This window comes from Odocoileus virginianus, unplaced genomic scaffold, assembly GCF_023699985.2.
Source record: "Odocoileus virginianus isolate 20LAN1187 ecotype Illinois unplaced genomic scaffold, Ovbor_1.2 Unplaced_Scaffold_21, whole genome shotgun sequence".
Taxonomy (NCBI): Eukaryota; Metazoa; Chordata; class Mammalia; order Artiodactyla; family Cervidae; genus Odocoileus; species Odocoileus virginianus.
Window position 1 is genome coordinate 493,139 of NW_027224283.1, and position 15,740 is coordinate 508,878.

Genomic DNA, 15,740 nt, shown 5'->3' on the forward strand with positions numbered 1-15,740 from the left:
ACCTCCACTGTATAATCATAAAGGATTTGATTTAGATCATACCTGAATTGCTTAGTGGTTTTCCTGACCTTATTCCATTTCAGCCTGAGCTTTGCAATAAGGAGCTCATGATCTGAGCCACAGTCAGGTCCAGATCTTGTTTTTGATGACTTTATAGAGCTTCTCCATCTTTGGCTGCAAAGAATATAATCAATCTAATTTCAGTGTTGACCATTAAAGTGATGGACATGTGTAGAGTCATCTCTTGGGCTGTTGGAAAAAGGTGCTTGCTGTTAACTGTGCATTCTCTCGGCAAAACTCTATTAGCCTTTGTCCTGCTTCATTTTGTACTCCAAGGCAAATTCGTATGTTACTGCAGGAACCTCTTGGATTGCATTCCAATCCCGTATGATTAAAAGGACCTCCTTTTTTGGTTTTAGTTCTAGAAGGTCTTGTAAGTCTTCATAGAACTGTTCAACTTCAGCTTCTTTGGCATTAGTGGTTGGGGCATAGACTTGGATTACTGTTATACTGAATGGTTTGCCTTGGAAACGAACTGATATCATTCTGTCATTTTTGAAATTGCACCCTACTACTGGCTTCCCTGGTGGCTCAGAGGGTAAAGCATCTGCCTGCAATGCAGGTAAGACCCAGGTTCAATCCCTGGATTGGGAAGATCCCTGGAGAAGGAAATGGCAACCCACTCCAGTACTCTTGCCTGAAAAATCCCATGGACAGAGAAGCCTGGTGAGCTACAGTCCATAGGGTTGCAGAGTCGGACACGACTGAGCAACTTCACTTCACTGCATTTCAGGCTCTTTTGTTGACTATGAGGGCTACTCCATTTCTTCTAAGGGATTTTTATCCATAGTAGTAGATATAATGGTCGTCTAAACTAAATCCTCCCATTCCCATCTATTTTAGTTTACTGATTCCTAAGATGTCAATGTTCACATTTGCCATCTCCTGCTTGACCTTGTGCGACTTACCTTGATTCATGGACCTAACACTCCAGGTTCATGTGCAATACTGTTCTTTGCAGTACTGGACTTTACTTTCACTGCCAGACATATCCACAACTAAGCATTGTTTACACTTTGGTCCTGCTGCTTCATTGTTTTCTGGAGCTATTCATAATTGCTCTCCACTCAATTTTTTAGATAAACACATTTACAGTTAGATTGTAAAGACAGGCCCTCTCCTGCTTCATTTTGAAGATTTGAACATTTTTTTTCAATTATTTATTTGCACAATCTCCTGACTCTCTCCCATCTATCTTTCCCCTGATCTGTGGATTTGGAACAAGGACATGATATATTAGATACATCTTATATACTGTCCTCTTTATAGTGTGTTTCTGACAGTTTTCAAACTCTTCTCAGTCATTTGGCAAAAGCCTCTGCCCCACGTCGTGGTGTGTTTTGGGTTTCCAGCACTACCTGTCTGTGTGTGTGCGTGTGTCAGTCACTCAGTTGTGTCCGACTCTGTCAGCCCACGGACTGTGACCCACCAGGCTCCTCTGTCCATGGGATTCTCCAGGCAAGATTATTGGAGTGGGTTGCCATTTCCTTCTCCAGGGGATCTTCACTACCCAGGAATCAAACCTGAGTCTCCTGCATTGCAGGTAGATTCTTAACCGACTGAGCTACAAGAGAAGCAACTTATTAATATGATGAGCATTGAAAGAGCTGAGAATTCGAGTTATGATCAGTCATTGTCAAGTCAAAGAAGAAAATGACTGTTCATTGCATTGATTAGATTTATTTTTACCCAATGGCCATGGCCTCATAATTTCAAACAAGGTTTCTCAGTTCAATGTTTCACTTGACTTTGTGAGGAGCTTGAGAAGAAGTACAAGTCAGCAATGAGAAACCATACATCATTACCTACATTCATACTCCTGTACTGACAGATGACCCTCCAATGCAGGTTCTAATCTTTATATTTTTGTTTGTCTCCTATTTATTGAGTGTCACTGGGAAACTGACCACTATTATACTCACTTTAGTAGACTTTCACCTTAAAACTGCCACGTACTTTTTCCTGAAACACTTCTGCTTTTTAGAAATCTTATTCACCACGGTGTGCATTCCCAGATTCTTATACAGCTTATCAACTGGGGACAGGACTATTTCCTACAATGCTGTGCTGCCCAACTATTTTTTGTTATTCTTTTTGGAGAACAGATTTTTTTTCTCCTGGCCATCATGTCCTATGACCATTATGTGGCCATCCGCAAACCTTTACTTTATGCGACCATCATGAACAGCAGAGTCTGTGGAAGACTTGTTATTTGCTGTTGGATAACAGGTTGGCTGGTCATATTTCCACCTCTCTGCCTGGGCTTAAACATGGAGTTCTGTGACTATAGTCATTGACCATTTTCTCTGTGATGCTTCTCCTATGCTGAAGATCTCTTGTTCAGACACAAGGTTCATAGAACAGTTGGTTGTTGCCCTTGCTGTGTTGACTAACTTTGGGACATTTCTGTGTGTAGTTCTGTCATATATATACATCATCCAGACCATCATAAAGTTTCCTTCTGCCCAGCAAAAGATGAAGGCCTTTTCCACCTGTTTTTCTCACGTGATTGTGGTTTCTATCACCTATGGTAGTTGTATCTTCATCTATGTCAAACCTTCAGCAAAAGATGAAGTGGCAATTAATAAGGGTTTTGGTGCTTACTAATTCAGTTGCCCCCATTTTAAACCCATAAATTTAAAGCCTGAGGAACAAGCAAGTGAAAGAAGTTTTTACAGACTTAATCAAAAGAATTTCATGGTTTCAAGGAAGTAAAGGAATGCTGAAACTCAGCATAAAATATAAGTTTAAAAAGAGCATTTGGCCTTGAAGTCACAGGCTTCATCACTTAACTAATGTGCCCTGATGTACTGTTGTTTATATTAACATTCTTATACCACTGTTATTATTTAATCTTGGATCCAAAGCCATCTTTTCAATGCCTGTTGAAATAGACAAGTTGTGTCATTTCAACTCTTGTTGAAAATAAACTTTCTACAAGATGACAACTCATATCAAAAGAATATGAAAGTGGATTTCTAGGAAAAGGGCCTTACCTAAACTCTAATCTCACTGTGACCAATAAAATAACTAGTAAATCTTATGTGGAAAAAAATTTAATTCTTGAACTGATAGTAAAATAATGGAGTGACAGCATCTATTGTCTTGTTTTGCATGTAAATGTCAAAAAAAAAGTACACACACACACACACACACACACACACACACACACATGACTAGAATTGCTCTTTTCAAGCAGGAATAACAGAAGATAATAATAGTTTAGTTTGAGCAAAAGGAAAGGATTATTTTGCTAGAGAGGAAAATAAGAGTTTAGACACCTGAAGATACACATGTACCTTGTAAAAGAAAGTTTAAAGCCCAAATATTTAGTTTAGATTCACTGGATTCTCATTCAAGTGAAGAATCCTGTACATTAATTCATCACTGAGGTGACAGTGATTTTATAAATAAATGCTGAGAAAATAAAACCATCCTTGGGATGATAAATCAAGACTAGTACTGAAGCATATAATACAATGGAAGTCCTAGATATCACTAATTTGAGTCAACATGAGCCAGCAAATCACAGCAAATTAAAGTCCTTAAATATCAAGAAAATTAAACCAGCAAAATACAAGGAAGCCTTGTGATACAGACAAGGCATTCAATATAAAGGCATAGATTATCTTTAACATTGATAAAACAAGGTATGGCCTTTACTAGTATTTCTCAAGGAGTGATGTTCTACATCTGGTTATTTTATTCCTTTCACATTTCTAACCATAAACTGCAGTGGTCCAGACTGGAATGTTTTTGACTTTCCTTTCTAGAGCGACAGTCAAGGCATCACCTCTTACAAAGATTTCCTTCCCTGCATCCCTCCCTAGGGCTCTGTGTGGAACCCTGAGTATGGGCAGCTGTCACTTTCTGCACTTCGTTATTATGCAGTAACAAATTATCCTCAAATCAGTGGTTTCAAACTTGAGTTTCTGAGTCAGTGGAGTGTTTCTGTCTTTGAGCAGATATCAGCTGATCTTGGCTGGGTTTGTTTATAGGACTGTCACTAAGGATAACTATGTCTTATTGTCAGGTCGGGCCTCACTCACAACTTCAGAGATTGAGTGACTCCTCTCTAAGATAAATGAACCCTCTTCCAGATGGTGTTTTATCTTCCAGCTAATAGTTGTTCACATGGTAAGACCATGAGGCTCCAGGGGAGAGAATGGAAGCAGGCAAGGCCTCTGAAGTCCTATACACAATATCCCCAACTCCAATACTTTGGCCACTTGATGCGAAAAACTGACTCATTTGAAAAGACCCTGATGTTGGGAAAGATTGAAGGTGGGAGGAGAAGGGGATGACAGAGGATGAGATGGTTGGATGGCATCACTGACTTAATGGACATGAGTTTGAGTAGGCTCCGGGAGTTGGTGATGGACAGGGAAGCCTGGCGTGCTGCAGTCCATGGGGTCGCAAAGAGTTGGACATGACTGAGTGGCTGAACTGAACTGAACACACAGTTCTACTAGGCAAGCAAGTCACAGGACCAACCAACATTCAAGGGAGAAAAACAGAATCACTTGTGCATGAAAGAAGCTGGGACACACATTGCAGAGGGTGTGGATACAGAGAGAGCAAGTCATCTGTGCTACCTAATTTCCACGGAAACTATGCTTCCCCTAAATTCATGAATTTCCCATCTGTTTTGTCTCAAGTATTACTATTATGTGTTTAGTGTGCATATGAATCCCTGTGAAGACAAAGATGATCAATATTGCTTTTTAAAGACATGCTAGTTGAATAAATTCCATATAAAACATGAAAGACTAATCTTTGAGAGAGGGAACATCTTTAAAAATTCTAACTTTGAATAAAAATCATATAGAGAAAATAAGATGAGTGCAATTTTTGTGAAATGGAAAGAAATTTTATTCATAACAAAGTGCTCCACATATCTTTTAATTTTAAAATGTTTTTTTCACATTTTTTCACTCATAGCAGTGCTAATCATACAATGAGAGTAATAAATTTTTCTAATTTATAATTAAATAAATTAGTAAATTTGCTAATTCTCAAAACAAGTCTCCTGGGTAAATTTTTGAGGAATGGCAAAATTGAAGTTTAATGATACCCATTTCCTTCTTCTGTGTAGACAGTTGAAAGTCATGTCTCTTGGTCCTTTTTGTATTATAATCATCTTTAGATATTCCCATTCCCTTATTTTTAAAAAATTTTCTCTTGTATCTCCATTTCTCATTCTCATTCTTCCATTGGCAACCCTCTTTATTGTTTTTAAAGTTTATTTTTTATTTGCATTTGTTTTTATGCAAAACATATTTGAATAGATCTAGCATAGCCATCTATTGCTAGTAATTGCTGGAAAATATTATTTGCACCCAGGAGCATTCATCTCCAAGGTATATGTCCATTCCAGTATATGGCACAGCCTCTCCCATATAATAGAAGTGTAACTTCAAGGAAACTCTTTAAAAGTTTATGTGTATTACTTTTTAAAAATATCAGTTAAGACACTAATGCATAAAATAGTCTTCAGTAATAATGATAAATCATTTTTAAAAATGACAACATAACTATAAAAATATAGTAGGATGCTTTAATTGAAAAGTGTAAAATGTATTATTTGGGCTTTCCAGGTAGCACAGGGGTAAAATATCTGCCTGCCAATGCAGGAGACGTAAGAAATTCAGGTTCAATCTGGATCTGGTAGATCTGGGAGATCTCCTGGAGTAGGAAATGGCAGCCTGCTCCAATATTCTTTCCTGGAAAATTTCATGGACAGAGGAGCCTGGCAGGCTATAGGCCATGGGGTCACAGAGTCGGACATGACTCCGAGCACACATGCACACACTCACAAATGTATTATTTAGCAATAAGTAATTGCAGTGGGAAAATATACACTCCGAACTTTTGGAGCTATGAAATTTTAAAACACAAAAGAATGCTTCATAATAGAAAGAAAGCAATTCAAATTGAGAAGGGAGAGAGTGAAAGCAGTTGTGTATCACCACTCTCTTGACATCAAAGCTCAGCCTCTGTACACTGATGCCATGTTAAATCTTAGAGACAGAGTTTTGGATGAAGTAGAAAGAAAGAGCTCATTGATTTTTCAAATCAAGGGAGCTAATGTCCTCAAAAGTGTGCGTCCCCACCTGAAGAGGGTAGTAAAGAGTTTTATAGTAAAGCTTCAAAGAGCAAGGCATGGTCACCTTCTTCTGACTGGATGGTTTTGTGGTAATGGAGAGTTAGCATTGTCTGCCTTCTGGGTCCAAGGGGTCATGAGAGGTCAATGTACTTGTAAGCAGCACACAGTTAAATTCTCCCAGACGGTGGGGTTTTCAGTATCTGAACGACAGGTCAAAGGGCATGGTTCAAGACTATTATCTATAGTCCTTCAGGCAGAACTAAAGGTCTTGACTTTGCTTAATGGGTAAAGTATCACTGTTTTCTCTTGCTTGACTGCTTTACTTTCATTCTGCATGTATTCACTGCTGCTGCTGCTGCTGAGTCGCTTCAGTCGTGTCCGACTCTGTGCGACCCCAGAGACAGCAGCCCACCAGGCTCCCCCGTCCCTGGAATTCTCCAGGCAAGAGCACTGGAGTGGGTTGCCATTTCCTTCTCAAATACATGAAAGGAAAAAGTGAAAGTGCAGTCGCTCAGCTGTGTGGGACTCTTCGCAACCCCATGGACTGCAGCCCACCAGGCTCCTCCGTCCAAGGATTTTCCAGGCAAGAGTACTGGAGTGGGGTGCCAGTGCCTTCTCCACATTTATTCACTGCTCTGATTCAATTTGTTCTTTGACTTATTTTTTTCTACAGACAAAAGTTAGAGCACATGGTTGGTGTTTTTTAGGAGGTCTCGTAAGGTCTTGCTCAGTGACACTCTTTAAGTTTTATGTCAAACTGAAATGAATTAAAAATTGATTGAAGAAATATGTACATGCATTTCAAGGTTATGTTTTCCCCAAGCACAACCTATAAATTCTATACTTAGAAAGGGAATAAGTTAAAATATCAGCTGTGGCTGACTGATCCTAATGATTGCAGAACTTTGTGGTATCTGTTTGTGCTAACTTGCCATATAGTCTTTTAACTGGTTCTTAAGTTTTTGTTATTGCTTGTTTATTTCATTTTCTGCTCCACTTGGACCAAAGCACAGATTAAATAAAGCCATTTCTCTACACTTAATCCTCTATTTCACTCCTCTCTATTTTAATATTTATTATTTTCCTATACTCAATGGACATGAGTTTGAGTAAACTCTGGGAGTTGGTGATGGACAGGGAGGCCTGGCATGCTGCGATTCATGGGGTCGCAAAGAGTTGGACATGACTGAGCAACTGAACTGAATTGAACTGATACTTCTATATTATCTTACTTTTCCATGTTTTAGCTTTAGTTTTTCCTTTGCCTAGTTCCTCAAATTGTAAGATTATGCTCTTGATTTAAGATCTTAATCTTCTTTATTGATGGGTATTTACACACCTAAATTTCCTTTCTTGTCACTTGGGCCAGTTTGGAAAGTTATGCTTTGGTTTACAGTCATCTCTAAGTATTTTCTAATTTCCTTTGTGATTTCTTCTGTGGCTTATTGGTTGTTTATTTTGTATTGTTTAAAATATTCACATATTTTATTATTAATATCTAGCTTCATCTCGTTGTAGTCAGAATAAATACGTTATATGATGTCAATGTATTAAATTTGTTGAGACTTGTTGTATGACCTTTGATGGAAGTGAGTAGAGAGGCCACTACCTTGGGGGCTAGAGATGCTGCTGCCACTGGGGGTGAAGAGACAACTTTTGCTGGACTGTATCCTGCAGTTAACATTCAGCAGTTTCTGCCCTGAAGCTACAGGAGATGAGGATTTTCTTCAGAGCCAAATGGAACCTTTAAATCATAAATGCAGTATCTGAGCTGGGAATTTGAATACCCTAACTCATCCTTTCCTTTACTACTTTTTTTAGTGACTATAAGAATAACCGCCCAAAGTCATTATATCCCTTAGTTTTCAAAACATGTTCAAAAATATTAAACGGAGTCACCTAGGTTCTTCCTTTTTTAATGTTTAGTGATTTATTAAGAGTTGTGCTTGTTGTTCAGTCACCCAGTCGTGTCTGACTCTTTGTGACCCCATGGACTGCAGCACACCAGGCCTCCCTGTCCCTCACCATCTCCTGGAGTTTGCCCAAGTTCATGTTCATTGCATTGGTGATGCCATCCAGCCATCTCATCCTCTGACACCCTCTTCTCCTTCTGCCCTTGATCTTTCCCAGCATCAGGGACTTTTCCAATGAGTTGTCTGTTCACATCAGATGACCAAAATACTGGAGCTTCAGCTTCAGCATCAGTCCTTCCAGTGAATATTCAGGGTTGATCTCCCTTAAGATTGACTGGTTTGATCTCCTTGCTGTCCAAGGGACTCTTAGGAGTCTTCTCCAGCACCACAGTTTGAAGGCATCAATTCTTTGGCATTCTGCTTTCTTTATGGTCCAGCTCTCACAACTGTATGTGACCACTGGGAAGACCATAGCCTTGACTATATGGACCTTTGTCGGCAGAGTAATGTACCTGCTTTTGAACACACTGTTGCTTTTTGATCCACATACAGGTTTCTCAGGAGGCAAGTAATGTGGTCTGGTTTTTTAAAATCCTCTTTAAGAATTTTTCAGAATTTGTCATGATCCACATAGTCAAAGTCTTTATTGAAGTCAATGAAGCAGAAGTAGATGTTATTCTGGAATTTCCTTGCATTTTCTGTGATCCATTGGGCCATTTGATTTCTGGTTTCTCTGCCTTTTCTAAATCCAGCTTGTACATCTGGAAGTTCTCAGTTCACATACTGCTGAAGCCTAGTTTGAAGGATTTTGAGCATAACCTTACTGGCATGTGAAATAAGTGCAATTGTATGGTAGTTTGAACATTCTTTAGCATTGCCCTTTTTTGGGATTGGAATGAAAACTGACTTTTACCAGCAGTTAGCCACTGATGAATTTTCCAAATTTGCTGGCATATTGAGTGCAGCACTTTAACAGCATCATCTTTTAGGATCTGAAATAGCTTAGCTGGAATTCCATCACTTCCACTAGCTTTGTTCATAGTAATGCTTCCTAGGGCCCACTTGACTTCACACTCCAGGATGTCTGACTGTGGATGAGTGACACCATCAGGGTTATCCAGATCATTAAGACCCTTTTTGTATAGTTCTGTATATTCTTGCCCCCTCCTAATCTCTTCTGCGCCTCTTATGTCCTTACCATTTCTGTCCTTAATTGTGCCCATCCTTGCAAGAAATATTACCTTGATATCTCCAATTTTCTTGAAGAGATCTCTAGCCTTTTCCATTCTACTGTTTTAATCCATTTCTTTGCATTGTTCATCTAAGAAGAACTTTTTAATCTCTCCTTGCTTTTTTTTGGACCTCTGCATTCATTGAGTATATCTTTTCCTTTCTCCCTTGCATTTTGATCCTCTTCTTTCCTCAGTTCAGTTCAGTTGCTCAGTCATGTCCAATTCTTTGTGACCCCATGGACTGCAGCACACCAGGCTTCCCTGTCCATCACCAACTCCTGGAGTTTGCTCAAACTCATGTCCATCGAGTCAGTGATGTCATCCAACCATCTCATCCTCTGTCGTCCCCTTCTCCTCCTGCCTTCAATCTTTCCCAGCATCAGGGTCTTTTCCAATGAGTCAGTTCTTTGCATCAGGTGGCCAAAGCATTGGAGCTTCAGCATCAGTCCTTCCAGTGAGTATTCAGGACTGATTTCCTTTAGGATTGACTAATTTGATCTCCTTGCAGTCCTCAGCTCATTGTAAAGCCTCCTCAGACAACCACTTTGCCTTCCTGCATTTTTTCTTTGGGATGATTTTGTTCACTGCTTCCTGTACAATGTTACAGACCTCAATTCACAGTTCTTCAGGCACTCTAGCTATCAGATCTAATCCCTTGAATTTGTTCATCACCTCCACTGTATAATCATAAGGGATTTGATTTAGGTCATACCTGAATGGTCTAGTGGTTTTCCCTACTTTCTTCAATTTAAGCCTGAATTTTGCAATAAGGAGCTCATGATCTGAGTCACAGTCAGCTCCAGGTCTTGTTTTTGCTGACTGTATAGAGTTTCTCCATCTTTGGCTGCAAAGAATATAATCAATTTGATTTCTGTATTGACCATCTGATGATGTCCATGTGTAGAGTCATCTCATCATGCTAAAGGGGTTTGCATGACTCAGTGAAGCTGTGAGCCATGCTGTTCAGGGCCACCCAAGATGGATGGATCACAGTGAAGAGTTCTGACAAGTGCGGTCCACTGGAGGAGAGAATGACTCCAGTATTATTTCTGGGAGAACCCCCTGAACAGTATATAAAGTTATTATCCTCCAATTAAAAAAAAAACACTTGAGGCACATTGCAGTAGTTCTTTTTCAATGCTGTGTAATCTCAGTGTACAATTATGCCCAAATTGATTGGTACTGCTGTTAATGTACACTGAAGATGCCAGCTCTTGGTTAATTCCAATAATCTGATAAGAATATCTTGTATATAATTCCTGTATACAATTGTGTACATTTGTGGTGGTAATATACCTAAGATTCAATTGTTAGTCATGCAGGATATTTTACAAAGTGTAAGTACCAATTACACTCCTGTGAGGAGTGTGTAAAGATTCCCATTTCTCCACATCTCCCTGGGGGCTTCCCTGGTGGATCAGATGGTAAAGAGCCTGCCTGCAATGCAGGAAGACCTGGGTTCAATTCCTGGGTTGGGAAGATCCCTTGGAGGAGGGCATGGCAACCCACTCCAATATTCTTGTCTGGAGAATCCCCATGGAGAATTCCCATCTCATTAAGAATCTGTATGGGTGCCTCTCTGTGTGTCTGTAGTCATATCTCATTTTCATATGCTTAATTGTCATTTAGTTTTTGGTTTTTTTTTGCTTCATGCTCTGCATGACAGACTTTATTTTCTTGGGTTCCAAAATCACTGCAGATGGTGACTGCAGCCATGAAATTAAAAGACTCTTTCTCCTTGGAAGAAAAGCTATGATGAAACTAGATAGCATATTAAAAAGCAGAGATGTTACTTTGCCAACAAAAGTCCAGATAGTCAAAGTCATGGTTTTTTCAGTAGTCATGTATGGATGTGAAGTTTGGACCATAAAGAAAGCTGAGCAGTAAAGAACTGTTGCTTTTAACTGTGGTGCTGGAGAAGACTCTTTAGAGTCCCTTGGACTGCAAGGAGATCAAACCAGTCAATCCTAAAGGAAATCAACCCTGAATATTCACTGGAAGGAATGATGCTGAAGCTCCAATACTTTGGCCACCTGCTGCGAAGACTGACTCATTAAAAAAGACCCTGTTGTGGGGAAAGATTGAAGGCAGGAGAAGGGGAGGACAGAGGATGAGATGGTTGGGTTGCATCACCGACTCAATGGACACGAATTTGAGCAGGCTCCAGGAAGGACAGGGAAACCTGGTGTGCTGCAGTCCATGGGGTCACAGAGTCAGACACAACTGAGCGACTGAACAACACAATGGTGTTAAAGATCTTAGTTCCCTGACCAAGAATGGACCTGTGCTGCCTACAGTGGAGTGTACTGTCTTAACCACTGGACAAGCAGGAAAATCACAAGATATTTCTTTATGTGAAGTACCTGCTGAAGATATTTTCCTTGCTTTTAAAATCAATGTTATTAGAATATAATTTATACACAATAAATTACAACCATTCTAAATATGAAGTTTGAGAAATTTTGAAAAATACATCTATTTAAATAATCACCACGCCACAAGACCTATGATAACTGTGTTTAACTTTATGTGAAGCTGCCAAAATATTTTTCCGAGTAGCTGTATCATTTCATGTATGCCCAACAGTACTGCATGATAGTTCCAGTTGCTCTCTGTCCTCATTGTGACTTATATTGTCAGCCTACATTCTAATTGTGACCATTCTAGTGAGTGTTTGAGTTGTTTCAATTTGAGTATTCTAATGTTAATGATATTGAGCTTCTTCCCCTGTGCTAATTTGCTATTCATGCAATTCCTTTGGAAGTGTCTGCTAAGTTTTCTTGAAAATTTTTAATTCTTTGAGCTTCGATAGTAAATTGTTAAGGATGTTTGCATGTGTGATCATGAGGGGTGTTGGTCCACAATTTTATTCTTATAATTTCTTTGCCTAGTATTTGTATCAGGTGTATATCGACTTCATTAAAGACTAAAAATGTATAATTTCTTCATGTGTTCTGAAACAATATTCATAAAATGCATTATTCATCCCTTTGATAGTATTCATCAACATCATTTTGAGGTAATATAATTTTGGCTTTTTCTGTGGGAAAAGAATTTTAGATATTAATTAAATTTCTAAAACTGAAAAGTACCCATATTTTATGTTTTGTTTTGGGTCAGGCTCTCAATTTTTATCTTTCAACTAACTATTCTATTTCATCTTAGTTGTTGACTATATTGGCTTAACATTCCTCATCATCTTCCCTTATTAATATGTTGATATCTGGAGAATCAACAGATGGGTCATAGCTAGACATATTGTGGTGATGATTTTATCATGTGTAAAAATATCAAATCATCCTGTTGTACACTTGAAAGTAATAAATATTGTATATCAATTATAATTTGATAAAAATGGCTTCTCTATACCAATATTATGAAATATCTGGGAAAATCATTTAAAGAAGTAAAAGGAATGACTTGATCTTCGTAGGTTCTCTTTAAAGAATTAAAAGTGATATATTTTGTTCCTCATAAAGCAATGTTCAATAATTAGTTGTTCAGTATATGAATGGAAGGAAAATTGAAGATTAAATCGTTCTGAAGTCAATCTGCTTGGTTATAAGAAGTTACAATATAGTTTCTTGGTTTTATGTAAGCAATAAGATAGATGTGTATCCTTTTAGTTGATTTATCAACATGTTTATTTTACTTTCTTAAGAGAAATGCAGTTTTTTTCAGTGAGTCATTAAAGGCTTGTTTAACTTGCTTATTCCTCAAAGTATATATAAAAGGATTCAGCATTGGTGATATGGAAGAAATAAGCAGTGACACACCCTTGTTAATATTTCCCTCTTCTTTTGCAGATGGTTTGACATAGATGAAAATGCAGCTGCCATAAGAGATGGAAAGTACAATCATGTGGGAAGAACAGGTAGAAAAAGCTTTTTTTCTTTGTTGAAGAGAAGGAAATTTTAGAATTGTCCTTATGATGTATATATAGGAGAAAACTACACATATGAGAGTGATGATGAGGACCAGTACAGAACAGACTATTACCATCTGCTCAATTAACCATGTGTCTGAGCATGAGATCTTCAGGAGAGGTGATGCATCACAGGCAAAATGATCAATGACGTTAGAATCACAGAATTCCAGATGAAAACCTAAGCTGAGTGGTGGGAGGATAGTCATAAGTGCCACCATCCAGCAGCAGATGATCATTGTTTTGCACAGTTTGTTGCTCATGATTGTCATATAATGCAAGGGTTTGCAGATGGCCACATAGCGATCATACGACATGGTTGCCAAGAGAAAAAATTCAGTTACCCCAAAAAGATATGTAAAAAATAATTGAATCACACATGAATTATAGGTAATGGTTCTGTCCCCAGTTGATATATTGTATAGGAATCTTGGAATACAGGAGGTTGTAAATGAGATTTCTAAGAAAGAGAAATTTTGGAGGAAAAAATACATGGGTGTTTTAAGGTGAGGATCTACCAGTGTTAGGGTAATGATGGTCAGATTTCCAGTTATACTCAAAATGTAGGTGAGAAATAGAAATATAAAAAGCAAAACTTGCAACTGAGGATCTTCTGTCAGTCCTAGAAGAATGAATACTGTTACTGTGGTGTGGTTTCTCATTATTGACTCCTGGATTTTGCCAAACCTACCTGTAAATGTCAGAGAGATTTGAACTGGAGAATTCAATGACATCAGCCAATAACGAACACTCTCTTGCTTATTCGGTTCATCCAGTGTCCATGGTTTTTACTTGCTGATTTGAATGATACATTTCCTATTTTAAAGCGAGCTGAAAAAAAAATAAATAAAGTGAGCTGAGCCACCCAGTTTATTTATACATAATGACCAAAGGAAATTATTTTATAAATGTTAATTTTTGAATTACAGTCTAAGTTTATATTTTTAGAAGTTTTTTTTTTTTTAGATTTCACATGTCATTGACATCATAGGGTGTTTTTCTTTCTCTGTTTAACTTATTTCACAAAGCTGTGAACAATGTCCTTCCCTCTTTTTTCTAAGCAAGTAAATCCTGTCTTCCGCTACTTTTGACCTGGTTGACTGGGTGAAGTGTGCACAGCTGACAGACCCCCATCACAGAGAGGAATATTAATTGAGGCTCAGGGTAGATAAAATTTGATGGAAGACTGATACCCTCTTGGACAGTGCATTGTCATCTGTTGGTGACCATAACTCACAATGAGAATCTCTGTCTTTTTTAAGTCCTTTTTCACCACCAGTAGTTCCCTTCATATTTGATTCAGTTTTGCTTGGGTCTTAAAACAATTTCATCTTTAAAAATCAATCTTTTGCTTTTATCTGCATTCAGTCTAACATAAGTATTAAATGTTTATTAATGATTGCATATTCAAATTGACTAAATTCTGCCTTAAGAATTTAACTTTCACAAAATATTTTAATTTTGCAAAAGATCAAAAAGGGATAAAATCTCTGCTACTGATGTGTGCAGGTGTGCAGTGGATTTTATTTTTTGTGTGTCTGTGTTTTTTGGGGGATTTTATTTCTGAATATTCAGCAAAAATCCTATTAATGGTTTCTAAGAGCCGTCATTCTAGAAAAATGACTGTGGGTTATTCCTGTCAAATGCTAACATTAGTATTCATTGCAGTGCTTGGCTATTTAAGTATTACATGGAAGAGAGGGATAAATTGGAAGATTGGGATTGACATATACACACCATTATATATAAAATAAATAATGAGCTTGTGCTTGGTTGTGTCCAACTCTTTGCGACTCCATAGACTGTAGCCTGCCAGGGCTCCTCTGTCCATGGGGATTCTCCAGGCAAGAATACTGGAGTGGATTGCCATGCCTTCCTCCAGGGGATCTTCCCAACCCAGGGATCAAACCCAGGTCTCCCACACTGCAGGCAGATTCTTTACCAACTGAGCCACCAGGGAAGCCCAAGAATACTGAAGTGGGTAGACTATCCCTTCTCCAGGTGATCTTCCTGACCCAGGAATTGAACTGGGGTCTTTTTCATTACAGGTGGATTCTTTACCAGCTGAGCTATCAGGGAAGCCCAGATAAGTAGTAAGGATTTATTGTATCGCACAGGGAACTCTACTAAAGACTGCAATGGCCCATATGAGAAAAGAATCTTAAAAAGTGTGGATATATGCCTATGTATAACTGATTCACTTTGCTGTACAGCAGAAACTAACACAACAATGTAAATCAACTATACTCCAATAAAATTTTTTTATAATGAATTAAAAATTCTAACACTTTGCTTAGAGAAATCTATCATAACATTCCTCATCCACCTCCCACTTTCTGCCAGAATATACATGTACATACTGTGCATATAACTGAAGAAACAAATATTTTCATACTTACCCTTTAAGCAGTAAATTATTTCATGTCACCTGTTTATAGTTTATTTGAAGATATACATGTTGAGCAGGAATATGCTAGAGGAGACATGTGACTGCTAAGTTTTCT

At 38.2% G+C, this 15,740-nt stretch overlaps 1 protein-coding gene and 1 pseudogene across 1 annotated transcript; one reads left to right on the forward strand and one right to left on the reverse strand.

The window, feature by feature from the left end:
* The first annotated feature begins 1,843 nt into the window (after window positions 1–1,843).
* Window positions 1,844–2,830, forward strand: LOC139033612 (olfactory receptor 6C2-like; annotated as a pseudogene).
* A 10,129-nt stretch (window positions 2,831–12,959) lies between these two features.
* LOC110151969 (olfactory receptor 6C68-like) lies at window positions 12,960–13,898 on the reverse strand. The gene has a single exon (XM_020915448.1). It carries the CDS (start codon window positions 13,896–13,898, stop codon window positions 12,960–12,962), a length of 939 nt encoding a protein of 312 aa, XP_020771107.1.
* Window positions 13,899–15,740: the final 1,842 nt, after the last annotated feature.